The following is a 17016-nucleotide window of genomic DNA, read 5'->3' on the forward strand; positions in this document are numbered from 1 at the left end:
TGGAAAAGTCGCCCCTTCTGAACATGTGGCCACACATTTTTATGATCACAATTTGTAGAGAGAAAAAGGAATGTTCCAAATTAGTGAAGCTTAAATGTTTGCAATAATGTAAAGATTGCTGATGATAACTCACCAGGGTAATGTACTCATCCTTGTTGGACATGAGAAGAAATCCTCCATCATCCAGTATCACACAGTCCACATGCTGGAGGATAAAAAGTGTTAAACAACTGAAAAAGCGTTCAAAAAAAGTATTTAAATAAACTGGTAGTTTTTTATATGGTTATACCTTGTCATTCCTTAGACAGCCACAAATCTCATCTTTGCACTAAAAGGAAATAAATTGAGTGAGGCAAAAAAAAAAGTTCAGTAAAATATACATTTCTTAGATATTTCAAACAATAAAATGAACAGCTTACATTCAGTTTCAGTGTGGCATTCATGAAACTGTTCATCCAGAATGAGACATTGAGTTTCACTCCCACCACTACAGAACAAACCACAAAACAGGCAGAGGTCTTTTTATTTGTGTTTCATCACAAGAAGCAATCAGCGTGGTATTAGCAAGACTGACCTGCTGGTTTGAGCGTGACTTCATTAATGACAAGATCCACTGCTTTGCTCACCAGAATACCTGACTCAGACACAGACTCCCCACTCTCTGCTGCAATTTGGAAAAAGATGAAAGAAGGTTAGATGATCTTTTATCATTGCAATTTAATTGAAATCATGTTTAGAAGTATGCGGCAGAGAGCAATTTCCACTCCCAGTGCAAAATTCCATACATTTTTATCTGCTGAAATTTACAAGAGCTGACCCTGTAAAGCCAGCACGTGTTAATCTAGTCACGTGTACTGGAGCTTTAAGCATGGCTTCATCACTGCACTGATGTCTGTTAGAGTGATCAGCGGAGATGACAGGAAGTATACAGGACAGAAGGGAGGGAAGGTGGGGATGAGCACTTTAAGACACAGCGGGAAAAGAAGAAGGATAAAGAGAGTGATATCAGAGGGCTGAGAGCCTGATCTCTGCCAGTAGGGTTGGGATGGCGTCCAAAGGCAGAGAACAGAAAAGGCTCAGTGCCAGACCACACTGAAGATCCTCACACACGGAAATGTGCATGCAAATCCAAACCTTTCAGAAAACTTGCCGTTGAAAGATGGAGCTGTGAAAATATAAATTTCATTGTCCAGGGTCCGCTTGTAGAAACTTGACTCATATGTCTCAGGATTCTCAGTCCACTCTTCCCCAGCACTGAAAACATTAATAAAGGTGTGTAATATTATATGGGGTCTGTTACAGCCATAAAACACCAAGTAAATGTGTTTGATCTTTCTAAACAACTCATATTTTAATCTATAGCCAGTTGTAACTCATAAAAATAGGCTCACACCCTTTGTAGGGTGTGACGTCCTTATAATAAAAGCAATAACAAACTGTATATTGTGTTTTTGATTGTGAGAACAAAGACTATGTGCATTCAGTTTTAGTTGCAATGTTGCTGTATATTTGAAAAGTGGAGCCCCTAAATGTTGTTCAGGCAATTGAGGAGAAATTGAGGAAAAACTGCTGTATTTGGCTGTGGTTTTTGTAGTTTTAACCCCTGTCCTATACTGGTCTGGCAAGCCCTGGGAGTTCAGCTGAAAGAGTTTAATCCTCCATGTTCTGTAAAATAGCCCAGTGAAGCAAGTGAGTAAAGCAGCCAAAACCATTCAACCTAAGAGTATTACAGTCTGTATCAATTTTCATTTTACACATTTTCACCACAAGGTATTTGGGGAAAGAATTCAGTGATATTTCCCAATGCTAATGATAGCAATGTAAATACAAAGAAAAAAACTAAGAGTACCTTCTTGGATAGACTCTTGTGATTCCTCCATCTGTAGCTACAAACCTGGCCGCTATCCCATCCCTGAGAACATGGAAAGCAACAGAAAATCAAACATCAAAGTCAATCACACTCACAATTACAGAAAAAGAGCTTTTGTGAACTGAGATCAGACTACAGACACAAACTGTTTTATACCCATTCGATTGTCTCTATATGTCATAATGTTAAACAGATACCCTTCAGTGTGTGTAAATGTGTGCTGGGATTATTTCAGACAAGGGGGCATACCATAAAAGCAAACACACTGACGTAATTATTTTATTTTCCTCTCAAAACAGCGTCTTGGCAAAGCACAATGTGGTTGGGTGTGATATGCATTTTATACTTTGCTTTCATCATATTTCACTCATAAGTTGTGATCAAATCATCCATGGCGGACAAGAAAGAAGTGAAACGTTGGCTCAGCCAATAAACTGTGCATGAAGTAATCATCAGCTAGGGTAGTTCAGAGCAGTGGTGTACAAACAGAACAAAGTTTTCCACTGCACAGTACTCTGTAATGTATATAGTACTGTGCAAATGTCTTGAGTCACCCCTCATTTCTTTAAATTTTCCTTCCAACGAGCCACAAGACTTTGTAATTCTTTTAAGACATCACAATCACATTCCTTCAGGTCACACTGTCATTTCGCAAGACAATGGAGTCTCCAGATGGGGCACCTTCCAGCACCCCAACTCAGGGATTCCCAGAAGGCCATTCCCCGACCCAGTGGTGCAGGGAAGCAACCGTCTCATCCACTGCGAAAACACCACCCTCTTCGTGGCGTTTGGGGGGTGTACAAGTATACCCCTGGCTGGATTCAATCAGACGTTTGGCCAAAGTCCAATTAAATTTAGCCAGTATCACTAGGCCTCATCACTAGCACTATCTTAAGCTTCCTTTTGCACCAGAGCCATGGCATTCTATGTAACCAAAGCAGTTTCAGGGGATCGGACTGCCAAGGCCTCTGGCTTCAATCACCATCTGATTCATACTGCACCAGACTTCTACAGCGCCTCCTATGGGTGGTGGAATGATGTAGCTCATTCATCACCAGACTTTTGCCAGCAATGTCTCCGTGGGCCTGGCTCCAGGGTGGGTTTTGTGACTCATACTTAATTTGGATGGGTGGATGGATGAATGGATGGTGTTAGGCAGTACTTTCCCAGGTTTTCTAAAAGTCTTTCAAAGTTTTTCTTTAGACATTAGCTGCTTTTTCGCTCATTTTCAACTCTGAACCCTAACCCTCTAGTCCAGTCCAGGGTGTCCGACTCCAGACCTCAAGGGCCGGTGTGCTACAGCTAATGTCTGCAGGATCCAACACAGCTGATTTAAATGGCTAAATTACCTCCTCGACATGTCTTGAAGTTCTCGAGGCCTGGTAATGAACTAATCATTTGATTCAGGTGTGTTGACCCAGGGTGCTATCTAAAACCTGCAGGACACCAGCCCTTGAGGCTTGGAGTTGGAGACCGCTGCTCTAGTCCTTGTAGCTGAGCATTTTAAAATGAACGGCAGGGGTGTTTTTGGTTTGTTTTTTAAATCCCTTTACATTGACATATGTCTCATTCAAGCATAAAAAACGGACCAAACTCAAGGGATTAACCTGTTTCATCTCTATACAGACAACTTAGCAAATAACCCTATTTTAAATTGTATCTTCAGGCACATCATTAGCAGCCTATTTAAAACAATACATAATTTGTCTTAACTTTTTTAGCTGAATATGAAAAATGGCTTGACATAGATGAAATAGTATTTTTGCACCAAAAATATTTTCAAAGTGCTATTAGCTGAAAATATGGCTTAACCCAGCACTATATGCAGTGTTTCATTAAAAAAAATGTTTTGAGGACAAAAAAAGACTTGAGAGATCTATAAAAAAATAAATAAAAAAAAACTAGCTACAGCAGATAACTCTATCTGAAAGTCATGTAATTAGGAAACAGGAAACAATTCCAGCAAACACCTGCTACATCTAGTGTTTGCTGAAGCCTCGTCAGATAAGGTCTCAATGGAATGAAGCAAATCAAGATGGGAAGAAGGGAGAAAATAATACAAGAACTGGATTGAACATCTGTTGCAACAGGTCTTATGGAGTAATGAATCCAAATTTGAAATTTTGTACTCTAATCATCATCTTTTGCCTGAGTATCACCACATAATATTGAAAATTGATTTAAATTCCCTATCACTATTTTATTGAAGTGCAGATTTTCACATTTGTTTATTTGCATTGCTTTCAATACACAAGACCTAAAAGTTTTGGCACTCACACGGTCTGCTCGCTCCAAAGTTTAACCAGTTCAGCTGTCAAACCTGCATCCAGGATCAGTCGACTCACAAGGGACACATTACCTATAGATTAAAGACAAGGTATTTTTTACATATTCCAGGCAGTGAAACATAGCACAACAACAGTGCGTGACAGGTGAATTATAGTAATGCAAAAAGCAGTCTCTTGTTTACAAATCTGGGCAGGTAACATTAATAACTTATGCTTTTGGAATGTGCACCAGTGAGCTGAAACCAATCAGATCTTCTAATTTGCTAAAAGTTAGAATAAAACAAGTTGTCATGCAGGTGAAAGTCAGAGTCTGAAAAAAAGAGCAGGTGTATTCAGCCAATGTTCTTCTCTAAATAAATCAAGGGAAAATGACAGCTGTCCGAAAACCATCCAGCAGGGAGGCTTGTGTGGCTATTGCAATTCAGAAAGCAGGTGTACTTTGTGAAGGATTGACTGTTGTATATTTAGGAGGGAGATGATGCCAAGATGCTAAGTTTAAATCTCAAAAACGTGCTTTTCAAAATGAAATCATTCAAGCACGTTTCTCTATAAGAGTTTCAACACAACATCTCCCGAGTGTCGTTTTAAATCATGTCCATAACATTTCACAATGACTCAACGTACTGCATAAACAACAGCAAAAAGAGAATTGATGCCAAAGTACATGACTTGACCTTAGGTTAAAATGGATCATGGTACACTGATCCATTAGCTGGATGATGGTGGTAAGCCATACTCTGGGTGAGATCCATTAGGTGATGACAAACACTATGAGTCATTGTGCAGCATGACAGCATCAGACTTGTAGGAAACTCAGTCGATAATTCTGTTATCATCCTGCTTAGGATATAGTAATGATCACAGTCATGCTCTGACCTTGAGATCAAGATTTGCAAGTGGAAAATCTTTTAGACCATGATAAACTGTAAAATATGCAATGTACAAATACATACACACACATAGAAATGCAACATACCGTCTGCTGTTCTGGGTGTATATGCAATATGAGTACGAACAGTGCAGGAAACCAGTACAAATGTGCACAGTGAAATAACACTGAAAAAGATGCATGACTCACATGCATCTGGAGTGTTTCTATCAATGTACTGGTTGAAGTCGAGGAGAAATTGGGTGTTGTTGAGTGACAACTTCAGCTCTTTGCAGTACTCCCTGAAGAAACAGCATTGGTCAGTTGGAATCTCCTGTATAGTATATAGAGGATGTATAGTAAATGTGAGGACCACTCACCTTGGAGCAATGTAGGTATAACCAAATTCTTCAAATCTCTCCTGCTGCAAGGTCTCCATTGCTTTTGAAAAACAAAAAACAACCTTGTTTAGGCTCATATTATCAGATATTATATTATCCAAAAATATATTTTTACAGATAAGTAGAATAGGAGCCAGCTGTGTGATGGCTATATGTGAAAGTATTCACTGTGAGATGACATGATAAGCAGACAAACAGAATTTATTTTGGTTGATACACACACACAGGAGTCCAAATTCCATGACAAGCTCCAAAATCCATAGCCATACATAGTCACAAGAGAATTAGACAGATATGAGGTGATGGATTAAAGTAGAGAGTGTGAATGGAGTTAGAATGGGAAGCTATGAGAGAATAACTGACTGAGAAATACTTGCCTTCTTGCCCTGTTGTGACCCCAGAGAAAAAGAGTAGGAGAGAGGGGAAAGCAGGAAAGACAAAGGGTGATAAAAGTGAGTTTGTCATCTGACGAATGATGTCATACCTGGGAAAATATGTTGAGATGTGTATATTCCCTACAGTAGGTAATGAAATACTATGCTGCACTGAAAGGATATTAGGACTAATAGACAAACCTTGAATATATAAATAACAGAGATTGATTGCACTTTGTAGAAAAGAACAGAACATAAAACAATGAAAGGTGGGGTAGACTGTGGGAATGCAAGGAAACAAGATGTAAATATAAAACAATATGAGAACATTTTTCTTCCAGGGTGTTACTTGCTGCAAGTCTGGATTTTATTAAAAAAAAAAACAGTCTGGTAATTCTTATCGTATAAATGACACGGCAGGCATCAATAGCCATCATTCTGTAGTCTCTTAAAATGAAGAGTTTTTTGGACATTGCCTTTAAAATATATTGACTCGCACGGTGCAGTCTGCAAAAACAATTACTGAGCGCCGAGTTTCTTTGGGGTCATAGAAATCTGGTGCAGGATGAAACAATGTCCTTCACATATAAAACATAACAAGCAGATTCATTGTTGCTGTGTCTCTATAGACTAGGAAGGGTGTCTTTATGTCTTTACTTTTCTCTCATCACTTCCTCTACCACAGTATTGGGTCACATCAACAAATATAAAGTTCCACTATATAGATAAAGAAAAAGTCCCACATATATTCATCCACCTTACCCATTGCTTTAAGGCCAATTCCTAATATCCTAGAGAACAAGTGAGTGCAGAAACCAAGTTGGTTTCTGCACTCACTTGTTCTCTAGGATATTAGAAATTCTCGATAAACTGGATTAAGGTGGTGTTCTGGTGGTCTGGCCCCAAATGGAAACTCAATATGGCTGTATGGAAAACTTTAGAGTCCAGTCTTCCTATCAGTGCAGACTGTGGCACTGAGGCACAGCATGCTACTTTCTTTAACAGGCCTGTAAACGTTCTGACAGCATTTATGGCACAGTGACAAAGTCGTTACGGTAACCGAGGGAGCGATACAAAGGCTGAAAGAGTCAGTCAAGATCTCATCTGTTGGAATAGCTACACCATTGCTTATGCTTTGTGGTGTTTACATCAAAGTTAGCAAAGAATTAACTAAAGCCAGATATGCCAAATCCAGTGCTTTTTTCAGCCACTTTTAACCTTTGACTAAAATGGCCCTCTGTGCTTTGATAAGATAATAAACATCTCAATGCAATAATGCAAACAATAAAGGACAAAAAGGTTTATGCAATGGAAGAGCATCACACAGCAAGAAGGAAACAGAGGACACAGAACAGTGAGTACTTGCCCCAAGAAGAAGCTGTAAAATCCCGGTTCAGAAGCAGGAGAAGAGACAGAAAAAGCTGCATCAGAATCAAAATGCAAGCAATTGTACAAAGAGTGGCACACAGAATGTGTGCATGTTAGCGTGTGCCTGAGCTGTGTTTTCATGATTTATAAGCAACTATTACATTCGCTATGTTCTGAGGTGTTAAAAGAAGCAGCCAGTTTGCATTATACAGAGAGCTTTTGGAGCGCAGAGTGAAAAAATAAATAAATCGGCCAAAGAAAAAAACGAACATGGGGGTGGTGGGAGAGGGGTGTCAAGAAGAATGAAGAGTGTGAGGTGAGGACAGGTTTATAGATAAGATAGAGAGACAGAGAAATAGGTTGAGAGTCAGGGAAAACAATCCAGGGTAAGGTACGTCTGCTTAAGGTAGGTCATCACCCTGTTAACAATTTAGGAAAGAAAAGTTGGACTTAACGACAGAAAGGAAGACATAATTGGCCAAAGAAATATTTTTAAAAGTGTAATGTCCAAAAAAAAAAAGAAAAAGGAAAAGAAAAACAACCAGTTTGGTAATGGAGATGATAATGAGGAGATGAGAGAAGCCCAAATGAAGGGAGTAAAGAAGGATGGAAGAGTAAAAAAAAGAGATAAGATCAAAAGACCCAGTGCTTGGGCTGGGTATCTGAGAGGGAAAGCATGTGGAAGAGTTTGTGTGGGAGCGAAGGGTGACTGACCAGTGGGTTGCACTAGAAAAGAGAAACTCTGTAGGGATTTGGCAGTTTTGAGGAGTAAATACAAAGGAGTCGCTATGGTTCCAGCTATGAACAAGCAGTACAAAGCAAGTGGGGACACTCAAGAGAAAAACCCAAAGACAGTATGCATGGGGGTAATGATTTGTTTGCATGCTGACTATCGTCGCTGTATATGTCATACTTACACATGGCTTGTTTAATATCATCCCCCAGTTTAGCTTGAATGAAGTGTTCACTGTATTTAGGCAACACAAGAGCCAGGCTGCAGAAAATATGACCACAGACATCTGAATAAAATTGTACAGTAAGTACGAAATTATACATTAAATATATAAAAAATAAAATAAAGGATGCTTTCCAAAGAGTTGTTTTTCCGGAATACATTTATGGTGGACTACACGTGTGATCTCTTCAATGTATTTCTCATTCAACAGAGGCTGGTGTTAGAAACAAGAGAGTGACCCCTGTTGGCTTAGGTACAGCAGCATCTTCCAATATTTGATGTCTCAGTGCTAACTGGGTTTGAGCTTACATTAAACTGCTCGAGCATCCTTAAAAATATATATATAATACAACATTTTTTGTAATATGTGTCACCTGTAGTCTGTTCCATTGACTGGTGCCCACGTGTAGGTCCTGATTCCACTATCTATATACCTCTGCAACAGATGGTGCATACAAAAAAAGAGAATTCAGAATTGTTCTGTAAATGGTAAAGTTATGTATCAAGCTCCCTTTTAGTTGTGGAAAAATAAATAAATTTGTTACAAAGAAACTATTTTCATCCCAAACCAGGAGCTCTGTCACATCATTAGCGCCTCACTTGTGGTGCAAAAATAGTCCAAAATATCCTCACGTAAAAGGACCTTCGTTATAGCAAACAAGAACAAAAACTGTTTTCTTGTAGCAGGAGATAAAAATGTTTCTACATAAGTTGTAACTCTTTAAATGTAATAAATGTAAACATTTAAGAAAGCTTGAAATACATATTTATTCCGATGGCTGACTTAATATGTCAATATGGCTCAATCATTTTCAGTTACAGTACCTGTAGCATTTCTCAGTGCCTCATTCATAAAGTTAATATAATTTTGCATTGAAGATATAATGTAGCTTGTGGCTGGGTTTGCCGATTTTAAAAACTTCCACCAGTTACTGCACTGTAATATGTTAATCCCCTTCAGCATATTGCCTTACCTCATCCTGAGTTTTGACCAGAGTGTTAATGGTGCGCTCTCCTGTTTCACCATCAATCATCATCCTCCTGATCTACACATCGAGACAAACAAACACCACAGTTACACTTTTTTTTTTTTTTTTTAAATCTGATTGACTGATAATAATAGATCATTTTAACAGTTTGTCTCATGGCTTCATATAAACAAGTTAGTCAGACAACCTGGAAAATCACTTGCAGATACTAGGAATAGTAACCTGTGACAGGACATGACATGACAGCATCTATATGTTTGTGTAGCAAACTTTGACTTGTGTAAGTGTTTGTTTGGTGGGGATTGACATGCTTCTATATACTACACCTCTATTTTGATGTCGTTCTCCAACTCAGCATCCAGAAAGTCCAGAGTAACAGGCTCCTGAAATTTAGGATTCTGTGGAAAGAATAATATTTCACTCAGAGAGAGGCACAGTTTTAGATTAACTAAGGACAGCTTAATCGATCACACTGACAGGATCAGTGTAATCAAAACAAAAGAGAATTTTGATTTAACTATAGACTTTTGATTAGCTGAGCTCGAAATAATATATTATGAGTTTTGTAATATAAAATTCACTCAGACATATCAATTAATCTAAAGTCTACTGAGCGAATATAGAAAAATGTTCCAGGGGACCATTTTGCAGTTGTTATTCATCATCAGTCTACCACAGATTCCTCTGCATTTTGTAACTTGGATGGACAAGTAAGACAGTTTCATCTACATTTACATCAACCTTTTCAAAGTGTATCACTAAGAATAGTAAAGTCACCAAAAAGAATTATATTTTATTAATGCTGACATAAAATAAAACAGTAAAATCTGTCTTGTTTTATACACAGCTTTCTGCAATTTCCCATAGAGTGACACGTATCAAACTAAAACAATTCTGCACAGTTATCATAGACAGTCTGCTTCACTTCATTATTTTCTGTTAATTTTCTTATGAGCAGTTTAGCTGAATAGGTTCATATTGTGTCACTTCCCTTTGTTTCCTTTTCTTAAAAGCTAATTTTATAGTTGTGAGCACTTCTGGTCTTCCATGTTTAGAATTTGGCTCCCACAACTACTTATGTGTCTAAAGGGACTGGGTTGATGTGGTCAGAAAGGCTATACAACACATTATTCCATAATTTTAAAAGGTTTTATTCATATAAACGGCACAAAAAACCCTAACAAAAAATGTAAACATGTGCAAATATGCATTATTGTGTTTGTGTTTAGATACTTAAACAATGACACAACAACCCTCGGATTTTTTACTTTAATAACATTATTAACAAAAGTGTGCTTTTTAGTAGTTTTGGGAACATTTTTAGAGCACGGTTAAAGATCTAAGATTTATGAAAAAACTGTTAAGGAGTAAACCCTTAAGTGGAAAAAGAAGATGGTATAACAGATGGTGTACTACAGTACTGGGTAGGTAGGCAGCAGATATGCATTTAGGTGTTACTAATACGAACGAGACATCAGTTATTTGAGATGTTCTTTTTGGGTCAGTTCATTAATTTTCCTCAACACATGAATCTAGTTAAATCTTGGGAATAAAAAATAAAGGCTAACATATGGTAGCAGTTTGACAACATATCTGACATCAGACACAGCTAAATCAGATTTGATACAAAGTGACACTGAACTCTATGAATGTCCTCTCTTAAAAACCCTATACGTCTGAGTGGCTTTATGGTGGTATAAAATAGTAGCAGTAATCTTGTGCTTCTCTATAAAACAGCAGTACATGGAATCTGATACCAGCGTGTCCTTCATAGTTCTTCACTCAAAATAAAGGGTTGGGTGGTGAGAGCATAGCAGTGTTGAAGTGATGTTTTCTATATAGATTCTTGCACGGTGGTATACATTGTGCAAGCCGTACTGCAGCTCAAAACACACAGAATTTGACTGTAAAGTCGGCTATGTTGGATACAGAAGAATAACTGTGCTTTTTTTTAAGTTTTAAAATGAAGTATGATTTACTGTAGGAAATGCACATGGACAAGAAAAGCAACTAACTAGAATAATCATTTACACTAAAGGGCATCAGTCAAGGTTCTTACATGTAAGTGAAATAAATTGAAGCAACAAAGGAAGATGACGACGACGAAGCATCTCAGCATGAAAACGAGAAAAGAAAGAATAAAAGATCAAGAGGTACAACACTGGGTGATACAGAATGAAACATCAAACACGAGTTAGACAGGAAAGAAAATGAAGAGAAGGGAAATGGGAACGGTGGATGGTGTGAACGGCAAAGAAAAAAATCAAATGAGACGTAAGGAGTTAGAAAAGAAAGGATAACAAAGTAGGGGAGCACTGTATGTCAACAATGTAGTGAGCAGAGATGGGGTGTGAGATCAGAATGAAAACACTCTAGCAGCAGGGTAGGTCTGCGTGATGAATATGAAATATGCACAAACATAATCAAATACAGAGAGAGCTGAGGCAGTGTGAAAGACAGAGAGAGAAAAAGAAAGAGAGGGCCCCATCAGTATTCATACAATCTCCCATTCAGACAATAAGCCTTACATACTGTATTTAAAAAGTGTGTGGTGGGCTGATGGGAAAATAGCTTGCTTGAATGCCACGTGAACATGAGGTCATTCAGAGAATAACTTTGATGCTTATGTATGGTTGAGTACAGTATGTGTGTTATTACAGTAAGACTGCTTTAGGCTTCCATGCCTTTTTATACAGATTTGAAGAAATCTAAACTCATATTGTCACATTACTGATATAAAAAAGCAGAAAACAAGTAAAATGATAAAACAGTGTCTGCTTCTGTGTAGTTGTTCACCTCACGTATACAAGGAAAGTACAAGCAGCCATGGAAATGTTGGAGAATAGCAAATGCAGCAAATACACTCTCTACAAAAATCATATGTCTAATTTTTTGGATTAACTTCACAGTATATTTTTATTAATGTAATGCTGCCATCTTTCAGTTTAACTAAAAATAGTGGCATATGGCATCTATATGTTTTAAACGACTAACTATTTTTCACTTTTGTCAGAACCAGCCTTGGGACAGAATAAACCCACACTGATGGATGGTGCATAATGGCAAAAACAAACAATATATATAGCAGCAGAGCAATAATCACAAGCAACAGAATAAAGTAGAATGGCTTCCGCATAGGCGATTCAGACAGAATTGCAAACTACTAAAAGGAGCAGTAATACCCTCTGCAAAAGGTGATATTTACCTGTAGTTATTGCTTCTTCATCACTGAAATCTCTTCATCTACAGAAAACACTACATGACTACTTCTGCAAACTACAGTGCATCTACTTTATCTCACCTCATGAAAAGTGACAGCATACTTATTATTGAGTCTGAGCTTCCTGTTACGGATTCTTTTCTAGGAAATTTATGAAAAAAGATACAGAGATACACTTTGATTTCTCTGAAGTTTTTTGAGATGGAGGAATTATTTTTGTTTGTTGAGACTAAAAAGAAAAAAGAAACATACACAAGTTTGCAAAACAGATCAAACAAACACTATATAGCTTTGCAATAAACACAATGACAGAAATACATCAAGATTCATAAAAATACTCAGTGCTGAGGTGGTATAACCTTTTTGAGCCCAGGGCTGCCTTATTTTTCTGATGTTTACTATTTAAACTAAGTGGCTCCATACATGTTTGTCTTAATAATGACAAAATCAGCTTACTATCACCTCAAGAATATTTCAAGGATAAAAGATCTGATGTCTCAACAGGACCTGGAAAAACTAGTCCATGCATTCATCTTTAGTAGGCTTGATTACTGTAAAAGCATCTTTACAGGTCTACCTAAAAAATCAGTCAGACAACTACAGCTCATTCAGAACTCTGCTGCTCGAGTCCTCACTAAGACCAAAAAAGTGGAGACCACATCAGTCCAGCTCTGAGGTCTTTACACTGGCTGCCTGTCCGTCAGAGGATAGACTTTAAAGTTCTGATGCTGGTCTATAAAGCTCTGAAAGGTTTAGGACCAAAATACATCAGTGACCTCCTGACCCAGTATGAACCTTCCAGATCCCTCAGGTCATCTGGATCCGGTCTTTTATCAGTTCCCAGAGTCAGAACCAGACATCTGGAACAAACTCCCAGAAAGCCTCAGATCAGCTGAAACACTCAGTTTATTTAAATCCAGGTTGAAGACTCACCTGTTCTCAGCTGCATTTGAATAAAGCACCAAATCCACACTTTTAAGCTTAAATTTCAAAACTTACATTTAACTACTGATTTTATCTACTGTTCTGATTTTATCTGTTTTGATTTTATATACTGTTTGTTTGTTATTAGTTAGTTAGTTGTTGCTTGTTTTAATCAATTTTAAATCATGCTTTTTATTTGTTTTTGTTTCTAATGTCTCTGTAAAGCACTTTGAATCACCTTGTTGTTGAATTGTGCTATACAAATAAACTTGCCTTGCCTTAATGGAGCTGAGTGTGGACAGTGGATTGATAGCGCAAGTGTGTCTTAAAGGATTTAAGAGTTGCTTTTCTAAAGTTCTGGGCAGAATATAGCCCTTATGGAGGCTCTGAGTGTGTATTTGCCTCTGGCTGAAAGTAGTGAAATGCACAGAGATTTGCTGAAAAGTAGGCAGAGACCATCTGTGAGGTTATTGCTAACTCATAATGGGCCACATCTTAATACATGCCTGTGGCAAGAAGCACTAGTGCTTTTCTTTGAGGAATTGTAAGATGAATCGGAGCTTTTGACAGGTCAAAAAAAGCAGCTTGAAAGTTAGTATGCTCGGTGGCATTCTGGTTGCTTTATATGGAAGCGTTTCCTTCATATTTCAGCTTTAAATATGTATTATCTAATTTTTTAAAACTAAAACATTAAATTATTTTTTATTGAGACTGAATGCAGTAATTGCTACTCTTAAAAAATATTCTTTGCCAAGTCTATATATCTATTTAATCCCATAAGGGGAGAGTGACCTTCTAGCCAATATCTGAGGACTGATGATAGCAAGTCATACTCTAACAGAGGGATAGATTCTCTTTATGAAGACTGATGAGGTGACGTGGTGAACATGGGAAAGTTTGAAAGAAGACCGCACCATATGCTAACCAGAATAATATTTACTGAGTGCAAACAGTTACTGTGAAACCATGATAAATAGATATAATTTAATGCTTTCAGATATGGACCTACTCAGCCACACAAAGTTATGTACAAGATCAGACGCCATACCTTTGGCTGGAGATTGGGGTGCAGCAGCACATATCCATTGGGATCTATGGCAAAGTAGTAACCATTTGGACCAATCTGATGCAAAAGAGGTACAGAGGAAAAGGGAATATAATATGTGAGTCCATAAAATCCCGTGATTATGTTAGATTTTTGACATGTCAAGGCACTGTACAAAAGAGCAGCTCCACTGGTCCAAAAACATGAGTACACAATGGAAAAAGGACCAGTAACTGATAACAAGTCTTATCAGTGCGTGACCTTTTTTAAACAGACTTGAAAAGAACAAGCCATCTAATGAATCACATCACTCACTAATTGCTCCAGAGGGAAACATCCGAGCAAGTGCTTTACAACTGAGCAAGTCGTGTAAAGTTGCTCCTTTACAACAAACGCATTTGTCTCCATGCATGTGATCACACACGGGTATGGGTGGTACACTCACTGTGAAGCGTGGTGTGAGCTTCTTGATGTCATCAAGAGACACGTCAATTGCCATTACGCCAAGAATCAACTGATTCTGGTGCTAATGGGAAGTATGAGAGAAAAGATAAGGACAGATACGAGCCCTCACGTGATGTGTTCATGCATTCATTTACTATACCTCCTCGTTTCTTTTATCTAAGGTCTTGGTTCTGTTGAAGACAGGTAGCGTTCCAGTGATGACGAGACCAAGCTCCTGATCGAGAATATAGCAAAAGCCCTATTTAGCAATATTCTTGAGCAAATGAGACTGGGAGCAAAATGGGTGATTTTTTCATTAAAAAAACAAAAATAATTTGTAACATAAATTGCAAAATTCATACCAGAGCATCAAGGTATACGTTAGTCCACTGGACTTGTTTGGCCTGCTTGTCTGCTAGAACCATAGGTCTTCCCAGGACATCTAGATATTCCTAAATTGGACACATAACATCATTTAATACTGCAGATTCTTTCAAATAAAACATATTTGTTCATTGTTTAACATTAATTAATGTTAAACACAATAAAAAATCACCTGTGTGTTTATTCTGATGGCTCCGATGGATGGAATCTCATAGAAATAACCTGGATAGATGATTAGGAAACAATAGATAGTGTGTAGGTATGAATAAAACACCATGTAGGAGTAAATGATGCAGGGTGTAAATCTGCAGTTTAATTTACTGCATCATAACATTTGATTGTGTCAGCTGAGTTACAAGACACAAATAAATAGATGAAATAACTGCCATCCAGATTTCTTGCTTGTGCATCACTGATGAGATTGTTTTCTGATTAGTCTCACAAGGCTCATTTAAGACAGCCATTCCTGTTAAGATTTCCGTCATCTGGCCAAGGATGTCCTGTGCTCATGCTGTGCCCTTTGAGCATTTCTAGCATGTTTTATGGTGTCCTTAAATATTCCAAGTTAATCATAGAAATAATTCTTCAGTAGAACATAATGTGATCTAATACTAAGAACAGATTAAGCACAGATGCATGCTGGGATCAGTGTTGTACCTTTGTTCGAGCAGGCCATCCACTGAATGGGTCCTTTGTCATAGTTGTGTTGTCCTACTGAGAAGGTGAAGATCCTAACCTGAAGCATAAGGTTAAAAAAAATCTCTCCATGTTACCTCTTACAATGTTGAAAAACCAACAAAGAAAAATTGTTTTACAAAAAGTTAATGTAAATACTTGTAATTATTAATCAATTTAACACGTTTGAAGCTGAACACAAAATAAAGGTGAAATCTGTCTTTGATCATGTGACTTTGACCATCATATGTAATCTTTTTCCTGTTTTGACATGTTGAAATGTGATGCAACCTTGTGTAAATCCTTGTATGAATAAATGAAATGAGTTACAGACCATTTAGAACCTGTATTTATTTGAAAATAGTACAAAAACAACATGTGAAATGATGAAACTCAAAGAATTTTGGAAAATGTGGGGACCAGGAGAGAATAAGATAAATAATTTGTCAGACCACAGAAAAGTTTTCCATCTTAAATGAGTTTGGGCTCAAAAAACGTTGAGTTTCAAGTTTTATTATCAGAAATGCAATGATCTGGTTTTCGCATGTTAATCTAGGAGTTTACATTTTTTAGGAAGCATAAAGCAAGAAATGGAAATTTCATACTTTAGCCTGGTTCCTTTGCAGAGGCATTCAGTTCTGCTTTTGCTCATATTTTGCACAGCATCACAGCTATTTTGGAAACTGTGTGAAGCCTTAGTTTCACACCCTCATCTGCCTTGTGAAGAAATTTTCCATAAAGAGAATGTGCACACAGAAAACACAACCCAAAGGGAGTTCCAAGAGGTAGCACCACACAAGTTTGTTGGTGTGTTTTTGTATTATTCATAATGTGTGATGTAAATCGATTTGCTCCCACTTCCACTGCTGAACATAAAGCGAGTCCCCAACATGTTAATCCTTAAATTTCAAAGTATGGCAGAATTAGTTTGAGAAAGTAAGGAATTTATGCAAGTTAACTGTCCTCTATAATGATAGAAACGTGTGTGTATGTGTGTCTTTTGTATACCTTTTTGTCAGCATTATATTTCTCCAATATGGCCTGGGCTCTTTCCTCTCCTCCATCAGTGAACAGCATGATAATCTTGTTGCAGTTTGCTCTGCTCACATTAGTCTATCAAAGAAAATAAGCATGGAGATTAATTATTTGTCATGTTTTTAGCCACATATGCTGTGGGCACATGGATCAATTACTCTTTTGGATAAAAATAT

The 17016-nt window shown here is 37.6% G+C and overlaps 1 protein-coding gene across 4 annotated transcripts in view; it reads right to left on the bottom strand.

Moving 5' to 3' along the window:
* The window catches only part of LOC120729725 (voltage-dependent calcium channel subunit alpha-2/delta-1), a 76107-nt gene that overhangs the window by 16623 nt on the left and 42468 nt on the right, over window positions 1-17016 (bottom strand). For 2 of the 4 annotated variants that reach the window (XM_040025548.1, XM_040025549.1), the window contains exons 12-33: window positions 16814-16918; window positions 15788-15866; window positions 15303-15352; window positions 15109-15198; window positions 14907-14981; window positions 14748-14828; window positions 14306-14380; window positions 9440-9511; window positions 9099-9170; window positions 8499-8560; window positions 8087-8163; window positions 7168-7179; window positions 5805-5813; window positions 5407-5467; window positions 5237-5328; window positions 4148-4229; window positions 1850-1912; window positions 1151-1254; window positions 575-664; window positions 420-487; window positions 290-328; window positions 134-205 (exon numbers count right to left, since the gene is read on the bottom strand). In XM_040025548.1, coding sequence (XP_039881482.1) covers window positions 134-205; window positions 290-328; window positions 420-487; window positions 575-664; window positions 1151-1254; window positions 1850-1912; window positions 4148-4229; window positions 5237-5328; window positions 5407-5467; window positions 5805-5813; window positions 7168-7179; window positions 8087-8163; window positions 8499-8560; window positions 9099-9170; window positions 9440-9511; window positions 14306-14380; window positions 14748-14828; window positions 14907-14981; window positions 15109-15198; window positions 15303-15352; window positions 15788-15866; window positions 16814-16918 — 1530 coding nt within the window. The remainder of the gene's footprint in view (window positions 1-133; window positions 206-289; window positions 329-419; window positions 488-574; window positions 665-1150; window positions 1255-1849; window positions 1913-4147; window positions 4230-5236; window positions 5329-5406; window positions 5468-5804; window positions 5814-7167; window positions 7180-8086; window positions 8164-8498; window positions 8561-9098; window positions 9171-9439; window positions 9512-14305; window positions 14381-14747; window positions 14829-14906; window positions 14982-15108; window positions 15199-15302; window positions 15353-15787; window positions 15867-16813; window positions 16919-17016) is intronic. The other 2 variants (XM_040025550.1, XM_040025551.1) reach the window with 1 other exon arrangement.

Source organism: Simochromis diagramma, unplaced genomic scaffold (assembly GCF_900408965.1).
Source record: "Simochromis diagramma unplaced genomic scaffold, fSimDia1.1 OVJJ01000293.1, whole genome shotgun sequence".
In the NCBI taxonomy this organism is placed as follows: Eukaryota; Metazoa; Chordata; class Actinopteri; order Cichliformes; family Cichlidae; genus Simochromis; species Simochromis diagramma.